This window comes from Geotrypetes seraphini, chromosome 1 (assembly GCF_902459505.1).
Source record: "Geotrypetes seraphini chromosome 1, aGeoSer1.1, whole genome shotgun sequence".
Classification (NCBI taxonomy): domain Eukaryota; kingdom Metazoa; phylum Chordata; class Amphibia; order Gymnophiona; family Dermophiidae; genus Geotrypetes; species Geotrypetes seraphini.
This window is the reverse complement of record NC_047084.1, coordinates 458,365,405-458,385,888: the sequence shown is the minus strand read 5'-3', so window position 1 is coordinate 458,385,888 and position 20,484 is coordinate 458,365,405. Positions and strand designations below refer to the sequence as shown.

General features: G+C 42.0%; 1 protein-coding gene across 5 annotated transcripts in view; it reads right to left on the bottom strand.

The window, feature by feature from the left end:
• The window catches only part of HCFC1 (host cell factor C1), a 432,893-nt gene that overhangs the window by 181,829 nt on the left and 230,580 nt on the right, over window positions 1–20,484 (bottom strand). For 4 of the 5 annotated variants that reach the window (XM_033922407.1, XM_033922416.1, XM_033922394.1 and 1 more), the window contains 2 exons: window positions 5,674–5,896; window positions 4,811–4,885 (listed from right to left, as the gene is read on the bottom strand). In XM_033922407.1, coding sequence (XP_033778298.1) covers window positions 4,811–4,885; window positions 5,674–5,896 — 298 coding nt within the window. The remainder of the gene's footprint in view (window positions 1–4,810; window positions 4,886–5,673; window positions 5,897–20,484) is intronic. The other variant, XM_033922424.1, reaches the window with a different exon arrangement.

Here is a 20,484-nt window from a genome sequence, read left to right as displayed (position 1 = left end):
ATTCAACGTTTGCTTCTTTTTCCCCCATGCGTTTGTATGATAGAAATGCTCTTTTCTTCTCCTTGATGAGGTATGATACCTCTTCTGTGAACCATTGGGGTTTCCTGTGGGGGAACCAGAACAACAGTTTTGAGATCTTTGAAGGGTCTGGCAAAAAGCATGCTTCTTCCATGCTGCCTGTCAAGGTGAAGCAGAAAATGATCTGGCAGGGAGTAGGCAAACTGCACAGCAGAACCGTCACAAATCACATCCAGCCGAGCATCCACCGGACCGAGAGGGGGCGCCGGCAAATAGTCATTGGGCAGAATTGGCAGCGGGGGAACCAGCAGAGGGATTCCCATCCCCCCGATGGGCCCCCAACAGGACTGCATTCGCTGAAAGAAACCGACCCCAGGAAAAATCAGAGGTCAGGTAGGGAGCAGCCCCATGCCCAGGGCAGTACCTGCGGAAATCTCACCTCTGTAGTAGGAACATCATCCGGTGAGTCAGACCAAGTCAAAGTTAAAAAAGTCTTTTGGTGAAGAGGTGCATTGGGACTGATGGCTTTGAGTCCGGTGTCAGTCCAATGAAGATGATGTTTGAAGTGACTTCTTCTTACACTTGGAAGAAGAGCGATGTTTACACTTGAGGGAAGCAGAAGATGAACAATGCTGAGAAGACTTGGATCTTCAAGAGGATGAAGAATGCTGGATCGACAACGTGATGGAGAACGGGATCTGTGATGAGACACGCAATTTTTATGTGTGGAACATTGGCGTGCTACTGGAGATCCAGTATCAGTACCACAGGACCTGGTGGCCTTATCCTCAGGCTGGACCGGTACCGATGGAGTCAGTGGCGGAGCAAGAAGCTTGAACATATCATTCACTTGGAAAAGCACTTCGAACTTCTCACGGTACGAGAACATTGGTAACATTTGGCATTCTGCTGGTACCACCGGTACCTTGTCTGGCCTCAGTGAGGGTGACTGTGAAGAGGATACACACCTCGATGTAGGAGAGGCCAGGTGTGAGGACTGTCATCGCTTGGTCGGCATCAAGGGATTTGATGCAATGGTGACCTATGAGACCTGTTGGGAAGCTGGTGGCTTTTTAGCTGGCTTACCCGATGGAGCAATGTCCCACGATGCTGACACCCAACATTTCTGCTTTCGATGTTGAAGGCTTCGATGTTGTCTCAGTGTCCATACAACTTTTCTTGGAGCTTTCGACTCTTAATTGTACGTTTCTGCAGGGTAGAACACTGCGCATAGGATTCGACACGGTGTTCCAACACAAGGCATTGTAAACACCAACTATGTGGTTCAGTGACAGAAATTTGCCATTGGCACCTGCCACATTTTTTAAATCCAGTCAATGGCCGGGACATAGTCAAAAAAACCACATCAGTCAAATTGAATTCAATGGCTGAGGAAAACGAGGCCTCGACGGGCAAAGTCCGTGAGGTGAGAACAGTGAGGAAAAAAAAATCCTTTTATTTTTTTAAACGCAAATAAACCATGCATCTAAAATACACAAAAAAAATACGCATGAACGGGAAGGCAAAAGCAAAAATTGAACAATGTTCAAGAACATGACTTCTTAGTAGAGAATGACACAGTGGCAGTTTACCCGCGGCCACAGCGTTTAGCTGCGAGTAACCCGCCGAAACGGGGAACGAAAACTAGCAGTCGCTGCGGGGACGGGGACAAGGCCATTCACCGCCCCATGGAGTGGAGAATGGTCTTGTCCCCGCAGTGAGGCATGAAGGATCGCGCGGTCCCCGCAGCCCACACCCGCTTGCCCAATCGATCCTAGTGATTAGCCAGCTCTCTCCCTTCTCCTCACCTTAGTTTGTAGGTTTTCTTTTTCGGTGACCTGCACGCTATCAAAGAGCCGTGCACCCGCTGCTGCTCAGTTTCGATCTTCTGCTCTGATGCAACCGGAAACAGGAAGTTGCAGCAGAGCAGAAGATTGAACACTGAGCAGCCGCGCGTGCGCGGCTCTTTGGGAAAGCGTGCAGGCCGCCAAAAAAGAAAGCCTGCAAACTAAGGTGAGGAGAAGGGAGAGAGCTGGCTAAACACTAGGATCGATTGGGCAGGCGGGTGGGGGCTGCGGGGACTGTGCAATCGCGCGTGTTCCCGGCTCAAACTGGAAGGAGGGAGTGAAAGGGAAAAGGATTCTGGGCCAAGGGGATGAAGACAGAAAGAAAAACCCACAGCAGGAAAGAAAGGGAAGGACAGGCAGGTGAGCCAGATGCTAGAAGCGGGGGGGGGGGGGGGGGGGGGGAGGGAGAAAGAGGGAAAAAAGTTAGATGGGGTTGAAAAGAAGAGACACACTGGTATGGAAGAGGAAGATAGGGGAAATCTGGACACAGGAAGGTAACAGAAAGAGGGGAAATTATGTGCATGGGGCATAGGGACAGAGACATAAAGGGGACATGCCATGGGGATGGTATATGGACACAGGAGGGGGGACAATGGCAGATACATAGGGGAGATATTAGAAATGGGGAAAATAGAAGCACAGAAGCGAGATGGTTTGTGGGGATGGGACAGGGACTGAGCTCGCAGGCTCCAGTGGCTTGCACAAATTACATTGTAACGTGCCATGAAAATAAGAGGGAGGAAGGTAGATAGATAGGCCATGCAAGAGGAACTGAAGGGTGGTAGAAATGAACAGATGGTAAAGGAGGGAGGGAAGGGTGGTGGTGGAAAGGAATAGGACAGACATTGAAGGAGGGTGGAGAGGAACAGACCCTGAAGGGAAATGTGGAAGACAGAGTGGGAAGAAGACAGATGCCAGACTATGGGAGAGCAGAGGGAAGAAGATGGGTGCTAGACCAATTTGGGGGGGGGGGGGTGAAGGGAGAGGCACAGTAACAGCAAATGGAAGACACAGAGAGAAGACACACAGTGGATGGAAGGAATTGAATGAGAAGATGTGGAAAGCAGAAACCAGACAACAAAGGTAGAAAAAAAAAATTCTATTTACTTATTTATTTTTTGTTTTAGGATAAAGTAGTATATTAGTTGTGTTAATAAAAATTTATAAACAAAGCCCTACCAGCTGAACATCTCTTTCTCTAGTTCAGCAGCCAGAACTTTGATTTATAAGAAAGGAATAAGCTAAATATTACAGTACTAAGGCGACGGGGCGGTGAATGGGATGGCAGTGACGGGGGCGGTGAAAGGGATGGCGGTGACGGTGACGGGGCGGTGAAGGGAACGGCGGTGAAAGGGCGGTGCAGAGGATGGTGGGCCGGGGACTGGGCGGTGACGGGGATAGATTTTTTCCCCGTGTCATTCTCTACTTCTTAGCTCCACAGAAAACTAAGTTGTAAGCGGCGTTGGGCAGGAAGGCACTCGCACATTGCGGTATGGACAGTTCACAAACTTTCTCAAGTTTTTAAAGTGGCGATGCACTTTTAAAGCTGTCCGTACCAAGGCTCCGTGGATGACGTCACCCACGTGAGAATATGCTGCTGCTTGTCCTGGGATAATCATTCAGAATAAATTTATATGCCCTATCAAGGAGATGGGAAGATTCATCCACCATCTAAGAATAGTCTTAGTCTCTACAAAGAGCTTATCCACATTTATACGATAGAGAGATTTGATATCAATTGGCAATTGGATTCCCAGATAACGAAAAGAAACTTGAGCCCAGCGCAGTGGAAATGAGGACTCCCCAAGTTTCATGCAGAAAAGCTGGATAAGACAAGGCCTTCAACTTTCCATAATGGAACCGAAAGCCAGAGAAGTCCCCATACTCTCTAAAGGTCTAATAAGGTTGGTACAGAAGTCAGGGTTCAGACAAATAAACCAGAATATCGTCCATGAAGGTGACAATTTTAAAGTGATAAGCACCAATAACCATCCCCTTTATCTCTGGGTTATTTTGGATTTCTCTGATTAAAAGGTCTAGTGTCAATATAAATAACAGAGGCGGTAAAGGGCACCCCTGGTGTGTTTCCCTTTATATAGATAACAGGCCCAAGAGAGTATTATTCACCCAAATCTGCACCTGAGGGTCTTTATAAAGAGTACCAATAGCCCAAGTAAACCAAGGTCCCATCCCATAAGCCTGTAAGGTTTCAGATAAAAAAAACCCAATCCACCTGATCGAAGGCCTTTTCAACATCAAAACTAATCACAAGTGAAGGAAAATTTTCCTAGGCCATCCTTTCCAGGGCTGTTAAAATACAGTGCATGTTTTTTGCCGTAGTTCTGCCCTTGTTGCTCAGAAATTAAAGAAAGGAGCTCTGGGGCAAGTCTATTAGCCAAGATCTTCGCAAATAATTTTGCTTCCTGATTTAACAGCAGATAAGATTCGGGTCTATTTGCCTCTTACCTGGTTTCAATAAGACAACAATTTGTGCCACATTCAGATGTCTAGGAAGCTGCTCATTCTGCACTGCTTCGTTAAACACGTCTGTCAAAATAGTGGCTATTTTGGTATGCCAAGATCTTGTAAAATTTGCTCCTTAAACTGTTGGGACCCAACTTCCCCAGAACACTCTGTTGGATAGCCTACTCAATCTCATCTGAGGAAGAAGGGAGCTTAGACCAAAAGAAAATGCACAAAACTGATAGTGCTTTCCCAAAATCACAAAGTGAAGGAAATGCTGATGGGAGGTCCGAATCAGAACATGTAAGTAGGCCAATCAGATCGAGGGAAGTCAGGAACTCTCCAGGCTGGACCACCAGAATGACAAATCTCAGGGTCTCCATGCAAAAAGACAGAACCCAGAGCACCCTGTTGGTACCTTTCAGATCCAAAATGGACTTTAAAGACCCTCTTTCTTGGGCACCATGAAGAAAATGGAATACCTGCTAGTGCGAACCTCCCGAGAGGTTGAGCAACCTTTGCAGCGTTTGACGAAAAGCCCGCTTCTTCCAAGCTACCTGACAAGAAGAAGAGAGGAAACAATCTGGAAAGTTCTGTTAAAACTCCCCCCATACCTGTCCCCATAAAAGGCAGCAATTACTTCCGAAAGTTTTGATTTTTTTTTTTTTTTTTATGTCTTAGTTTATTTAAATCAACAATAAAATACAATATAAACAAATATCAGTGAATAGAAATAAGAGATGTATATATCACCGGAAAGGATTAGAATAGACATTAGCTCATGTGACTGTAGAGTCAACCAATTCTTGTTAAAAGAAACAAAAGAGTTGGATTTTTTGGCAATATAAAGCTCATATCTGTAGAGCAAACAAATCTGGTTCCACCATCTGGTATAGGTAATTTGTGAGAGGTCCTTCCAAGATCCACAAATGTTTTGGGTTTTTTAAAATGTATTTTTAATAATTATAACTTTTTCACAAGTATAACAACTTATTTAAGGAAATACAGAGCCATAATCCAACATGAAAATAAATCTAAGTACAAACTAAGAAGTAGTAACAATCTTATGGAAATAGCTCTTTCTTAGACCACAAACAGAAGGAAAGGAGGAATCAAAATTACCGAGAGATAAATTACAGGAAACTATTTAGGAAAAGGCTTAATACGTCAAACCCCCCAGTTACTAATTATTTGAACCAGACTGTTACTCAATAAAAGCCATAAAATACACCCTTGTGTTCTTTACTGCATGAGGCATGGAAAAGTTAGAGATGCCAATTCCATAACAGTATGAAGCACCACTTATATGCACTGCCCACTTGGTGGATTCATATCCAGCACTTACCTGAAGGGCTTGCTTGAGTGATGATGGCAGACATGGGGATGGTTTTGATGATTGTGGTGGTACCCGGCTTAGTGGTGTTAGGTGATACACTGCTGATACCTAAGATGGTGGGTTTGGTTGCAGCAGCAGCCCCAGCCTGTGTAGTGGTGATGATGGTGGTTGGCTTGCCATCAGCCGAAGTTACCAGTTTCAGTATAGTCCCAGCAGGGAGGGGTCCCTTGGTCTGTAGGACAGGCAGAAAAAAATGAGTAGAGGGAAGGAGATGAGATTTGATATACCTCCTTTCTGTGGTTACAACCAAAGGAGTTTATATATTACATACAAGTACTTATTTTATATCTGTGACACCATCTCTGCACCCCACCACCCACATTTTTAAATTTTTTATTTATTACTATAACAGGTACACACACATTTTGGTATTTGCATGCAATATAATATATCACAGATATAGCACAGTTACTTACCCTAATAGGTTTTATCCGGAGACAGCAGGCAGATATTCTCAATGTGGGTGACGTCATGCATGGAGCCCGGTATGGGCAGTGAAATGTGCACCGGCACTTTAAGAGCTTAAAAGCATTCAGTCTGCCTGCACCACACATGAAGGAGTGCCTTCCTGCCTGATGAGGGCTCATGGTACCTCATTCCGTAAGCGAGCTAAGAAGCCAACCAGGGGAGGTGGGAAGGATGTGATATCTACCTGCTGACTCCGGATAACACCTGCTATGGTAGTAACTGTGCTTTATTCTAGGACAAGCAGGCAGCATATTCTCACATGTGGGACTCCCTAGCTTACTGAAATAGGATGGAGGAAGAGTTGGCCATTAAGAAGAAAATAGATTCTGTAATACTGCTTGGCCGAAATAACCCATCTCATCTGGAATAGGATTCTAGAAAGTAGTGAGAGTGAGATGTGAAAGTGTGAATTGAGGACCAAGTGGTTGCTTTTCAAATTTCATCAATGGGAGTGGATTGTAAGAAAGTCACTGAAGATGCCATCGTTCAAACTTTCTGTGCTGTAACACGTCCCTCAAATTTCAACCCAGTACGAGTATAGCAAAAGGAAATACAGGCTGCTAGCCATGTGAAAATAGTTCGCTTGGCGATAGGTCGGCCTAATTTGTTGGGATCAAAGGAGATGAACAGTTGGTGAAGTCCTATGTGGCTTAGTCCTTGGCAGGTAGTATGCCAAGGCCCACTTACAGTCCAATGTATGAAGAGGTGCTTCTTCCGGATGAGAATGAGGCTTTGTAAAGAAGACTGGAAGCACAATGGATTGATTCAGATGCAATTCCGTGACAACGTTTGGAAGGAATTTAGGATGAGTGCAATGAAACACCTTGTCACGGTGAAATACGGTGGGTTGGAAACCAATGCTTGATGTTCGCTGACTCGCTAAGCAGAAATGACAGCAATCAAGAAAACCACTTTCCAAGTGAGGAACTTGAGATCAAGTGGACACTAGTGGCTCAAAGGGTGGTTTCATCCACTTGGCAAGGACTACATTAAGATCCCAGATAACTGGATGTGGTTTCAGTAGAGGCTTGGAGTTTAAAATTATTTTCATAAACCTGGAAACTAGAGGATGAGAGGCCAGAGATTTATCATTAACAGGAGCATGGAAAGCACTAATAGTACTGAAGTGGTCCCTGACTGAAGTGGTTTTCAGGCCAGAAGTGGAAAAATGGAGAAGGTAATCCAGAACTGAAGTAAGTGAAGATGATAAAGATTCTTGGTGATGAAGAGAACACCAGGAAGTAAAACATGCTCACTTCTGTTGATAGCATTGCTGGGTAGATGGTTTTCAGGACGCAGCAATAATGCCTTAAACAGGATTAGAGAGATGAAAATCTGTTGAAGTTACACCAAAAGGTACCAAGCTGTCAAGTGTAGACATTGCAGATTGGGATGTAACACAGATCCGTGACTGTGTGTGAGTAGAGATAGAAAGATCTGTAGTGAAATTGGATCCTTGACAGTCAGTTGAAGTTGAAGAGAGAAGCAAGGTTGTCTGGGCCACAAAAGAGCAATCAGGATTAGAGAATGACACAGGGACAAATTTTTCTTCATCCCCGTGGGAACTCATTTTCCTGTCCCATCCCGGTGAGTTCTTTTCCTATCCATGCCACATTCTTACAAGCTCTGTCCTTATCTGCACAAGTTTCAAAACACTTTAAAATTATAAGTGTTCGAAGCTTGTGCAGTTAAGGCAGAACTTACAGGAATGGGGCAGAGACAGGGACGGGGAAATTGAGTTCCTGTGGGGACGGGGAAAATTTTGTCCACGTGTCATTCTCTAATCAGGATCATGGTGGCTTATTCTCTCTTGAGTTTGACTAAGGTTTTCAAAATAAGAGGGATTGGTGGAAATGCAAATAGGAATTTGTTTGTCCAATCCAGAATGAATGCATCCACCTTGAGATGTTGCAGAGAGTATTGCTTGGAGCAGAACTGAGGCAGCTTCTGATTGAGAGGAAGACACAAATAGGTCTATCTGTGGAGTTCCCCATAACTGGAAAATGTGACTGAGTACTCTGGAGGGTCCATTCGTGTGGCCGAAGAAATCAGTTGAGTTTGTCAGCCAAGATATTCCATTTTCCTTGTACATATATAGCTTTTAGAAATACGTTGCAAGTGAATTGCTCAATTCCAGATGCATTGGGCTTTTTGTCAAAAGAGGAGAGAGCCTATACCATCCTGTTTGTTGATTTAATACATCATGACTTGGTTGTCTGTTTGGCTCCTATAAATTGGAGATGTTGTGAGGGTTATAGTTGCGACTTTGGAAAGCTGACTTCAAATCTGAGCTGAAGAAAATCTATGGTCAGTTTGATTGCCAAGCCCACTGTCTGATGAGATGAGGCTTTTATTTGCCAATCGTCTAGATAGGGAAACACTTGAAGACCATAAGTCCGGACTGTTGCTGCTACAACCACTAGACATTTTGTGAATACTCTTGGAGAGGATGCTAGGCTGCAAGGGAAAACTTTGTATTGGTAATGCTGATGAGATATTCAGAAATGGAGAATTTTTTTGTGATCTGGATGAATGGAAATGTATGTATAAGCCTCTTTGAGGTCTACAGAGCATAGCCATTCATTTTGATCTAGAAGGGGATATAAGTTGCCAAGGATAACATGCAAAACATTTTCCTGAATAGATATTTGTTGAGAATTCGGAGGCTGAAGATTGGACCTAGATCTCCCTTCTTCTTTGGAATTAGAAAATACCTGGAGTAGAACCCTTGATTTTTCTGTGTAAGAGGAACTTCCTCTATGGCACTGAGTTGGAGTAAAGCGTCTATTTCCCCGAAGAAGGGAGTCTGTTCAGATGTAAGAGAGGACTCTCTCAGAGGGTGGTTTACAGAAGTGTTTCCCAAACCTGTCCTGGAGAACCACCAGCCAGTCGGGTTTTTGGGATAACCCTAATGAATATAAATGAGAGATTCCCATATAATGGAGGTGACAGGCATGCAAATCTGCTCCTTGCATATTCATTAGGGCTATCCTGAAACCTGGCTGGCTTGTGGTCCTCCAGGACAGGGTTGGGAACCACTGATTTAGATGAATGGATCTGAAATGAAGAGAGTAACCTTCCTGTATGACTTAAAACCCACGCATCATGAGAGTAATGAGAGTCCATCGTTGAGAAAACACTTGAAGATGACCTCTGATAGGAAGAGGAAGAGGCTGTAAAGGTGTTACATGGATTATGCTCTCTAGAAGCAGATCAAAAAGACTGAGCTATTTTCTAAGTAGTGGATGGTTGCTGTTTCTGAAATTTTTGCTATCTCTGTCTCTTCTGAGGTGGTGGTTTGGCCAAAGAAGAGGAGGCAGAAAACCATCTCTTATAAGTGTATGAAGATGATTTCTGAGCTGGCTTAGCTGATTGAGACTTCTTGGTCTTGTTAAAGGTGTTCCAACTCTGCTCATGTTGGGTAAGCTTCTGTGTGGCAGATTCAACTTTCCCTCCAAAGAGCTCCTTTCCCACACATGGTATGTTGGCCAAGCTGTCTTGCAGATTTATGTCCATATCAGACACCCAGGCAAGTCTTCAAATAGCTATGGCTATTCAACACTCGCTATTAATGGTGGCTTGGAAGCGCATGAGCATGGTTGGGTAAATGGTGAGCTCTATCCTGACAAAACTTTTCAAAGATAAATAGGTTACAAAAATTTTATTTTATTTGGCTCAAAAAGGTGGATATAATATATTATGGCATCCGGAAAGCAAGTAAAGGCTGATTCAGCTTTTACAGCAAAGGGAAGTGCTAAAAGGTCGAAGACCAAGCCAGCAACCCCCTCAAAAAATCTAATACTGAAGGACAATCTGGATAATAATGAGATCCTTCTTGAGCTGCGAGCAATTAGAGAAATCGTATCAGATAACTCAAAGAAAATACATTACATTACATGCTTATATTCCACCTGTACCTTGCAGTTCTAAGCGGATTACATCAGAAAGATAGCTGGACATTTCCAGGAAGAAAAATACAATTAAAGAAGTTGGTCCTAGTACAACAAAAAAGATAGCTGGACTTTTCCAGTAAAGGAATACAATTGAAGGCGTAAGATCTAAAGCAATTTTGATGAGATGATTCTAAGAGGGGGTGAGAGGGGAAACGGGAGGGATTAGGACGTTTGGGTGAATTTCTTGAATAGTAGGGTCTTGATTTCTTTGCGGAAAGCCTTGAAGTCAGTTGAAGCTGTCAGTAGGTTGGTGATAGTGGGATCCAGTTTAGCTGCATGTGTTGCTAGTAAGTTGTCATACATCTTTTTGCGTTTAGTTCCTTTAAAAGGGGGGTAGGAGAAAGGGGATTGGGTTCTCCTCTGTCTGGTTGAGAGGTTCCTGTTTAGACGGTTGTTTAGGTGGGTGGGTGCCGTTCCGTTTAATGTTTTGAATAACATGCAGTATAGTTTGAATTGGATGCGGGCTTGTATTGGAAGCCAGTGTGAGTCTAGGAAGGCGTTGGTGATGTGGTCAAATTTTCCAAGGGAATAGATCATTCTGAGGGCATTGTTCTGCACTGTCTGTAATTGTTTTATTAGGTAGGTGGGACAGGAAAGGTAGAGGATATTGCAATAATCCAATAGACTTAGGACTAGGTATTGGACTATGAGTCTGAATTGTTCTTTTTCAAAGAATTTTCTGATTTTGCGAAGGTTGTGCATGGTGAAGAATGCTTTTTGTGTGATTTTGTTAATTTGCACCTGAAGAGTGCAACCTCTGTCTACTGTTACTCCAAGGAGTTTGAGAGTGGGTTGTAAGGGATATTTGGTGGTTTTTATTTCTAGCTCAGTTATAGAAGGGGTTTTGTCCTTTTCAAGCAGTAGAAATTTAGTTTTATCTGGGTTGAGCTTCAGTTTGTGTCTGCATTCCATTTTTCCACCGCTTCTAGAGTTTTTTCCAGGATGCCTGATTTGGTGGGGTCTTGTGTGTCAAAGGGGAGGAGTATGGTGATATCGTCTGCATAGCTGAATGAAGTTACTTTGAGTTTGTCTAACAGGGTACCGAGGGAGGAAATGTAAAGATTGAAGAGCATGGGTGACAATGGGGAACCTTGGGGTACTCCGCAGGGATTGGTCCAAGGCTCCGATATAAGATCCTTTGTTTTTACTCTGTATGTTCTTGTTTTAAGGAATCCTTGAAACCAGTTGTATACTTCGCCTGAGATCCCTATTGCTTCTAATATCTGAAGAAGTATAGTGTGGTCGACCAGGTCAAATGCGGCAGAGAGGTCGAGTTGAATTATCAGCATCCTTCTTCCTTTGCTAAGGTGCTGTCTGGCTATGTCTAGAAGGGAAACTAGCAGTGTCTCAGTGCTGTGGCTCGATCTGAACCCCGATTGAGGTGAAGGAAGAAATTTCTATTCTCAATAAAAAAAAATTGAGTTAGCTGAAAGCAAAATGGATAATTTAGAGAAAAGAATTGAGACCGTTGAAGTAGAAATAATTCAAATGAAGCCTGATCATAAAAAGATTGAGATACTTACGCGGATGCTTGAGGATTGTTGTAATAGGGAGAGAAGGAGTAACCTGAGTATTAGGGCTTCCGGAAGGGGCAGAGAAAAATAATCCGACTTCCTTTTTAGAGAACCTCCTCCTTAAAATCCCAATTAAAACGAAGTTTCCCTTAGAAATAGAAAGAGCCCTTAGAATACCTTAAAAAAGGATTGACAACCAAAGGGGACCTCGTCCAGTAATCGTCAAGCTTTTAAGGCACCAACATGCATTGGAAATATGTTGCCTTGCAAAAGAGAATAAAAATTTCAGGATTCCCGTATTCATATTGTGCCAGACTTCGCGCCAGCAACTGCAGCTAAAAGGAAGAGTTTTCTAGATTTAAGGCCGCAATTGAGAAACATCAAAGCAAAATACGGCTTGATTTATCCTGCAATTATGAGGGTTACACTCAGAAATAAAACAACTAATTTCAAGGAACCAGAAGATTTGCAAGAATTTTTCAAACCAAGAATCAATGTCTTCATAAATACTTTTATTTTGAGAGGTTTTACCTAGGAAACTCTTATGACATATAATTTATTCAAGTCTGTTATAATATACATTAGATATGAAAAATTACTACAGTTTAAAACTAAAGGTTTAATGGCTCAGGAGAGATATGTTGACAATAGAATGTCAGTGACTGCTTGGGTAAGGAGACGTTACTGTTACAACGGATTTAAGAACGGAAGCAGGGAAAACTTATTACGAAAGAAGTCACACGACTGATAAAATTATAATGCTAATGTGACTATGAAAATAGGTGTATGACAGGGCATTTATCGCCATAAGACCAGGGAATAGATGAGATTTATGGGCTTTGAAATACAAATTAGTGGAAATATATTAAAAATTTAATGACATCTATTTCTTTATGATACTAGCCCTGTTTACATCTTGTCAGAATGATAGTCTATTCCTTGTGTTTCCACACCTATATATTGTTTGTTTCATATTAATAACATCATTGCACGCTGGGTGGTCATTATAACTAATTAAATTATAATTAGGAAATATCTGTTGGTATAGCATTATATAAAATGTGGTTTTACTGGTCAAATTTGGAACATATACAGTTTTAGCAGTTTATGATAATTGATAATCTAATCTAATCCTTAGGTTTGTATACCGCATCATCTCCACGTTCGTAGAGCTTGACGCGGTTTACAGTAGGAGAAATAGGAAGGAACTACAACAGAGGGTTAGAGGTAGAAGTGTGAAGAAAATTTACAGGACTTGGGATGCCAAGATATCAGAGTTTCCTTGATTCCTAAGTTGGAGGGAGACTTACATTTTTTGAGAAAAGCCAGGTTTTCAGATGTTTGCGGAAAACTTGGAGAGAGCTCAAGTTCCGAAGAGGGGAGGTAAGGTTGTTCCAGAGCTCAGTGATTTTGAAGTGGAAGTAGGTCCCTAGCTTTCCTGTGTGGGAAATGCCTTTTAGCGAGGGGAAGGATAGTTTTAATTTGTGGGAGGATCTGGTGGTATTAGGGTTTGAGGAATTCCAAGAAAGAGGGATAAAGGGAGGGAGGATATCATATAGGATTTTGAAAGTTAAACAGGCGCATTTATAGTGGATCCTGGCGATTATCGGAAGCCAGAGGAGCTTGGCCAGGAGCGGGGAGACATGGTCAAATTTACTTTTAGCGAAGATGAGTTTGGCCGCGGCATTCTGAATCCGTTGGAGTCTGTGGAGGGTTTTCTTAGTTAGGCTTAAGTAGATAGAGTTGCAATAGTCCAATCTGGAGAGGATGATGGATTGGACAAGGAGGGTAAAATGTTTTTGATGGAAGCAGGATCTAACTTTCCTCAGCATGTGAAGGTTGAAAAAGCATTATTTTACCAAGGATTGGAGGTGGTCATTGAAGGACAATGTAGAATCAATGATGATGCCCAAGACCTTGCTTGAGAACTCAAGCTGCAGAGAGGAGCCAGAGGGTAGTGGGATGGAGGTGGGTAGGTGATCTAGTTTTGGACCGAGCCAAAGAAGTCTTGTTTTGGACTCATTCAATTTCATTTGCACAGTGTAGGCCCAGGATTGTAGGTTCATTATACAACAGGAAATGTTCTTAGACAGGTCGGTGAGGTTCGAATCGATCTCGAGGAGGACGAGGATGTCGTCTGCATAAGTGTAAATTGTTTCAAGGGGGGATAGGTGGAGGAGTTTTAGGGAGGACATATAGATGTTGAAAAGGATAGGGGATAGTGGAGAGCCTTGCGGGACTCCACAATTCGGTTTCCAGGGGGAGGATGAGGTGCCATTCATGTTAACAATGTAAGAACAAGAGCGGAGGAATTTAGAGAACCAACCTAGGACTGTGGAGTTGATACCTATCTCAGAGAGTTGGTAAACAAGAATATCATGGTGAACAACATCGAAAGCAGCGGAAAGGTCAAATTGTAGGAGGACGGCGAACTTGTTACGAGAGTGAAGTTGTTGAACCCTTGAAATCAGGGAAGACAGTAGGGATTCGGTGCTGAAATTAGGACGAAAGCCATATTGATAGGGTAAAAGAATAGAGAATCTCTCTAAGTATGATGAGAGTTGGGAAGAAATGATGGACTCTAGCATCTTGGTTATGAGAGGGATATTTGCAATTGGGCGATAGCTGGATGGTATGGAAGGGTCAAGGTTAGATTTTTTCAGTAGTGGGGTCAAGGCGATATGACCCATTTCTGGGGAGAAATGGCCCAACTGAAGGGCGGAGTTTATGAGAATGGTGATAGAAGAAATAGCCTGAGCGGGAATGTTCTCGTATAGGTAGGAGGGGAATGGGTCCAAGGAGCAATTACAAGATTTCAGTTTGAGGCAGAGATTGAGGACCAGGGATTCAGATACGCGCTCAAAGGTGGTCCAGGATCTGTCAGCTGGGATAGGGTTGGAGACCATTAGGGTGGGAGTGGAATCGGTGGGCACAAGGGAGTTGTAAGAGACTGAAGGAGGGAAAGAGCATCTCAAGGAAGAAACCTTATCGTTGAAGAATTTTGCTATAACATCGGCTGAGGGAGAGGAGGGGAGCAAGGTGGGGTCTCTTTTGGAGGTTAGGGAGCGCCAGATGTTGAATAGAGTACTGCTTTGATTGTTGGACCTGGAGATTTTGTCACCATAAGTTAATGATTTTATTTATTATTGATTTACAAGGTAGATAATAATAATAATAATAATTTTATTTCTTATATACCGCTATACCGTGAGGTTCAAAGCGGTTTACAGTATAGATACCATAAATATGCAATAAAAATTGAAATACAGTGGTGCCTCGCATAACGAACGCCTCGCACAACGAACGCTGCACACAACGAACTTCATGTCTTGATTCACACAACGAACTTCACACAACGAACTTCGTTTCACACAACGAACTTCGTTTCACACAACGAAGTCGCCCGAGCTGCCGATGTATTGCATCCTTCCGCGCAGGCACTGCAGGCAGTCGTTAGTCACTGCGCTTAACTGCCCTCTCTCACTGTATACAGTCGTCCTTTTAAGATAAACTCAATATTTTTTATATATAATGGCTTCTAAAAAAAGCAGGAAGGTGATTTCTGTTGAAATGAAACGGGAAATAATTAGAAGGAGTGAATGTGGGGTAAAACAGTGTGACCTCGTCAAAGAGTTTGGCCTCAGCAAGACCACCATTTTCACCATTTTGACAAATTTATCTTTTTTTATGTCATCTTAGCATATTTTATGCTGCAGAACGAATTATTTTTTTTAACATGTATTGTTATGGGAAAACGCGTTTCACATAACGAACTTTTCGCATAACAAACTTGCTCCTGGAACCAATTAAGTTCGTTGTGTGAGGCACCACTGTAAATGAAAAAAGGTACTTAGAAATTCCCTAACTATCCCGAAGGCTCACAATCTAGCTAAAGTACCCAAGAAAAATAATTATTAGATAAAGCAGATAGAATAGATAAAGACATAGATACAATATATCAGAGATTATTTCTGAATATGATACATAGGAAATTATTTCTGATTACATTTCATAAAAAATAACGTTACATAGGAATTTCATAACATAATAAATTACATTTCATGGGAAAATTAATTTTGGTTACATTGCATAAAAGCTTATCTGATTTTCATAAAATGTTAAGTAGAAGGTTATAGTGGAAGATAATACAGTGGTGCCTCACACAACGAACTTAATTGGTTCCAGGAGCAAGTTTGTTATGCGAAAAGTTCGTTATGTGAAACGCGTTTTCCCATAACAATACATGTTAAAAAAAATAATTCGTTCTGTAGCATAAAATATGCTAAGATGACATAAAAAAAGATAAATTTTTTGTTATTATTTTTATTTAGATACATCTAAAAACATAATTGTTTTTTAAAACAACATACATTTTTTAAATTTAAAGACAGACTAAGTAGAGTCTAATTTTACAGTGAGAGAGGGCAGAGTCTCACGGCAAAAACTGGGACTGTTCATTTTTTTTTTTTTCTAGCATCGGGGAAGCGGCGAGAGTAGCTCCGCCCCCCCCAACGCATCAGCAGTAGGCGCCGGGCCCCTGCGAGCCGACGGTCCGCCACTGCACAGGGAGCCAGGCGGAGAGAGGGCAGTTAAGCGCAGTGTCTGCGCGGAAGGATGCAGCTCGGGCGACTTCGTTGTGTGAAACGAAGTTCGTTGTAGGAAGCAAGACATGAAGTTCGTTGTGCGCAGCGTTCGCTGTGCGAGGCGTTCGTTATGCGAGGCACCACTGTATGGATTAAGTTGATTATTTGGAAAACCTGTTGCTTATTAGGATATTGAGAGGATGATACCAGGGAGTAGAATATTGAGAGGATGATACCAGGGAGTAGATTATACATGGGAATGTTATAAAGAGAGTAGGCGAAGGAGGAGTTTAAGTAGGTTGAATATACTTTAAGAATAGGAAAGTTTTGATTTCTTTACGGAAAACTTTAATGTCAGATGTTGTAGATAACAATTTGGAGATAGAGGATTCTAGTTTTGCTGCATGTGTTGCTAGGAGGTTATCATATTGCTTTTTGCACTGAGTGCCTTTTAGTGATGGATAGGAAAATATGTTCTGTGATCTTCTTATTCTGGTTGGTAGAAGGCGATTGTAGAAATAGGTGGGTGCCTTACCATAAATTACTTTGAAGAATATACAGTATAGTTTGAATTGAATTCTGGCTCTAATCGGTAGCCAGTGTGTGTCTTAAGTAGGCATTGGTGATGTGGTCAAATTTTCTGAGCGAGTAAATTAACCTGAGAGCTGTATTCTGAACTGTCTGTAACTGTTTGATCATATTAATGGAGCATGGTAGATAGAGAATATTGCAATAATCTAGAAGTCCTAATACAAGGGATTGAACTATAATCCTATATTGATCTTTATCAAATAATTTTTAAATTTTTCTTAGGTTGCGCATTGTGACGAAGGCTTTTTCGGTAGTTTTATTTATATGAGTTTGCATTGTGCAGCATCTGTCAATCAGTACTCCCAGGATTTTGAGCGAACTCTGAATTGGATACTTGGTTGCTTTAATTTTCAGGTCTGTTATGGATAGGTTTTTGTCTGATTCTAGCAAAATAAATTTGGTTTTTTCTGCGTTCAGCTTCAATTTGTGGTTGGTCATCCAATTTTCAACTTCCTCCAATATTGTTTCCAGGTGGCCTGATGAGGAGTGATCTAGGGTATCAAAGAGGAGAATGGTTATATCATCTGCATAACTGAAAGATGTTACATTTAAGTTGTCTAGAGTGGCACCGAGAGATATGAAGAGATTGAATAGAATGGGTGAAAGTGGAGACCCCTGATGTACTCCACAAGGATTAGTCCATGGGTCTGATTTAATGTCTTTTAGTTTGACTCTATAAGTTCTTGCTTTGAGGAATCCTTGGAACCAGTTATATACCCCACCAGAGATCCCAATGGCATCTTAGTATCTGGAGTAGAATGGGATGGTCAACAAGATCGAAAGCTGCTGAGAGATCTAATTGAATTATTAGGATCATGCGTCCTTGGCTAAGATACTGTCTGGCTATGTCAAGCAGAGTAGCTAACAGGGTTTCCGTGCTATGATTTGATCTGAAACCTGATTGAGAGGAATGTAGAAGGTTATAGTCATCTAGGAAGTTGGTGAGGTATTGTGCCACAACACCTTCAATCAGTTTAACGTATAGTGGGATCGAGGCTATGAGTCTATAGTTAGTAGGATTGTCTATAGGGCCTTTTTGATCTTTCAGTAGAGGAGTGATTATAATCTCGCCTAGATCTTGTGGGAATTGACCTTCATTTAGAGTAGTTTGAATCCATTGCATGAGGCTAGTTTTGAACTTAAGGGATGCATTTGAGAGTAGATATGATGGGCAGTTATTCAGGTCGCATGACGTATGACTATATTTATTGTAGAGTAAATTCAGGTCAGATCACTGTAGAGTTGGGAAGGTATTCCAAATTCTGTCAGCAGTTATAGCTTCTTCCATTGTGGGGGTTGTTAAAAACTCGTCAAGATTATTTGAAGAGTTGTTGAAGGTAGATCTAATTGAGATGATCTTATGTTTGAAATGATCTGCTAATTGAGAGGCTGATGGAGTATTGTTACCTTGAGTGGCTAGATAAGGATAAGTATCTGTAAGTTTTTTTACTAGATTGAAGAGAATTTTTGTGTCAGGAGAATTAGTGCCGATTAACTTAGAATAGTATGCTTTGCGCTTTTCCTTAAGTTTGATGTTGTATTGATTGATTTGATTTCTCCATGCCTTTTTGGTTTGATCTTGTTTCTTTTTTCTCCAGGCTCTTTCAAGTTGTCTACAATGCCTTTTTAGTAAGAGAAGTTCAGAGTCAAACCATTTGTCTGAAGATCTACAGGTTCTATGCTTGATTTTTTCAGGAGCTAGTTCATTCAAAGTTGATTCACTTAAGTTACGCCAGTGTTTTATGAAGTCTGTAGGATCATTGGAGTTGATTGAAGGGTCCACTTTATTCCAAAATGTAGCAGGTTCTAATTGTTTTTTAGGGGGGCGGGTTTGATATTATTATGAGGCCAATTAATGGTGAAAGTGTATTTGTAGTGGTCTGACCAGAGGGAGGGGTGCCAGCTACCATTGGTGATGTGGATATTTGGGGTGTGAATGTTATGAGATGCAAATGCAGCAATATCGAGTTGGTGGCCTTTTTCATGCGTGGGTTCAGGATTGAGAATCTGATAAGACAGGGCTTCAAGGTATGAGAGAATACCCTCTACTTGCTTGGAAGTGTGGTCCTCAAGGTGGAGATTTATGTCTCCAAGGAGTAAATTATGTGTGGAGATTATAGAGTTCTCGAATATGAATTCTTCCAGCTCAAGTTTTGAGGCGTTCCAATTTCCTGGTGTGATGTAACATAATAGACAATTCAAGGTGCTATTTAATGTGTTATCGGATAGTTGACAAGCTAGAAGGTCCAAATGAGGGGTTGAGTGTTTATGTAGGACATTTAGGTTAAGGTTGTTTTTTACTATAATGGCTAGTCCTCCTCCTCGTTTGTTTTCTCTGCAAACTAGTTCTAATTTGTATCCATTAGTGCAAAATTCTGTAATGCAAGGGTCTGAATAGGTTGATAGCCAAGTTTCTGCAAGAAAAAGACATCTTAGTTGATCAATAGTCAGCCAATCTTTAATTAAAACTGCTTTTGGTCCAATTGATCTTATATTCATATAAGCACATGTTAGCGAGAAGTAATTTATTTTGGAACTAGGGATGCAGTATGGATAACCGAGATTTATAGGCAATGATTGTTGTTTTTGATTATTTGATTTGAGCTTTGTTGGGGTTCTTTTTCCCCGAGAGGTGGGACTGTGTTTTTGGCAAACCAATGGGCAGGTTATTAGAGTTCTAGAGGTAAGGAATTTCCTGGTTGGAAGATATTGTCTATAGGTTGTTTTTAGAATTGGGATAGGTGATGAGTAAAATTCTGCAGTTATTGAGTGTTGGTGAGTGGTTAATTGGAACTGTGTAGTTTCTATAACTATTCTCTCTTTATAATCTAATTAGAGTCTAAGTTTGGATTATGTGACTAATTATCGTGATCAGTGGTGACTATCCCTTGTCTAAGGTCTTAGCACTTGTAATTGAATGAATGTGCTTAAAGTTGAACAAGTTCTTAAGTCTTTGTAATTGTCTCAATTGATGAAGGAGTGTGTTTCAGTATACTCACTCTTGAAAAGAGAATAACTCCTGAGATTAATCCCTGACATATGTTAGTTTGAAATATGGTGTTCAGATGGTATCCCTCAAGCTTCCCTGCAGACGCTTCACGAAGGCGCGCACTATGGCACGCCGAATGGCTGCGCGCCGTTGGCACTGTTGAATTTAAAAGTCTGGTCCCCCGCTGGTCGTGGAGAGGGGCGGAGCGGAGCTCCCACACTGCCTCTCCTCTGGTGGCCTCAGTGATGATTAGACTGCAGGTGCCGTTAAAGGGCCCGAGACTAGTGGCCACGTGCTGTTGAATTTAAAAGTCTGGTCCCCTGCTGATCGTGGAAAGGGGCGGAGCGGCGCTCCCATCCTGCCTCTCCTCTGGTGGCCTCAGTGATGATAAATGACAATGGAAATCAGTCCAGATCACATTCCAAATGGATTTAACCTCTAGGCGGCAGCATAGATTCACTTTTGTTATACAGCTGGAGACTTTGGATTGTACCCACACTTTCTCACAGCAGATGACCAAGACGCTGCATAAAACCAGCAATCAGCTCCAAATTTGTTCAGCAAGATCTCATAAGGTAAGAGAGCCAAAGCAGGCAAGCAGATAGAAAAGCAGGCAAGCAGATAGAAAAGCAGGCAAGCAGATAGTTCCCACAAAAACCACC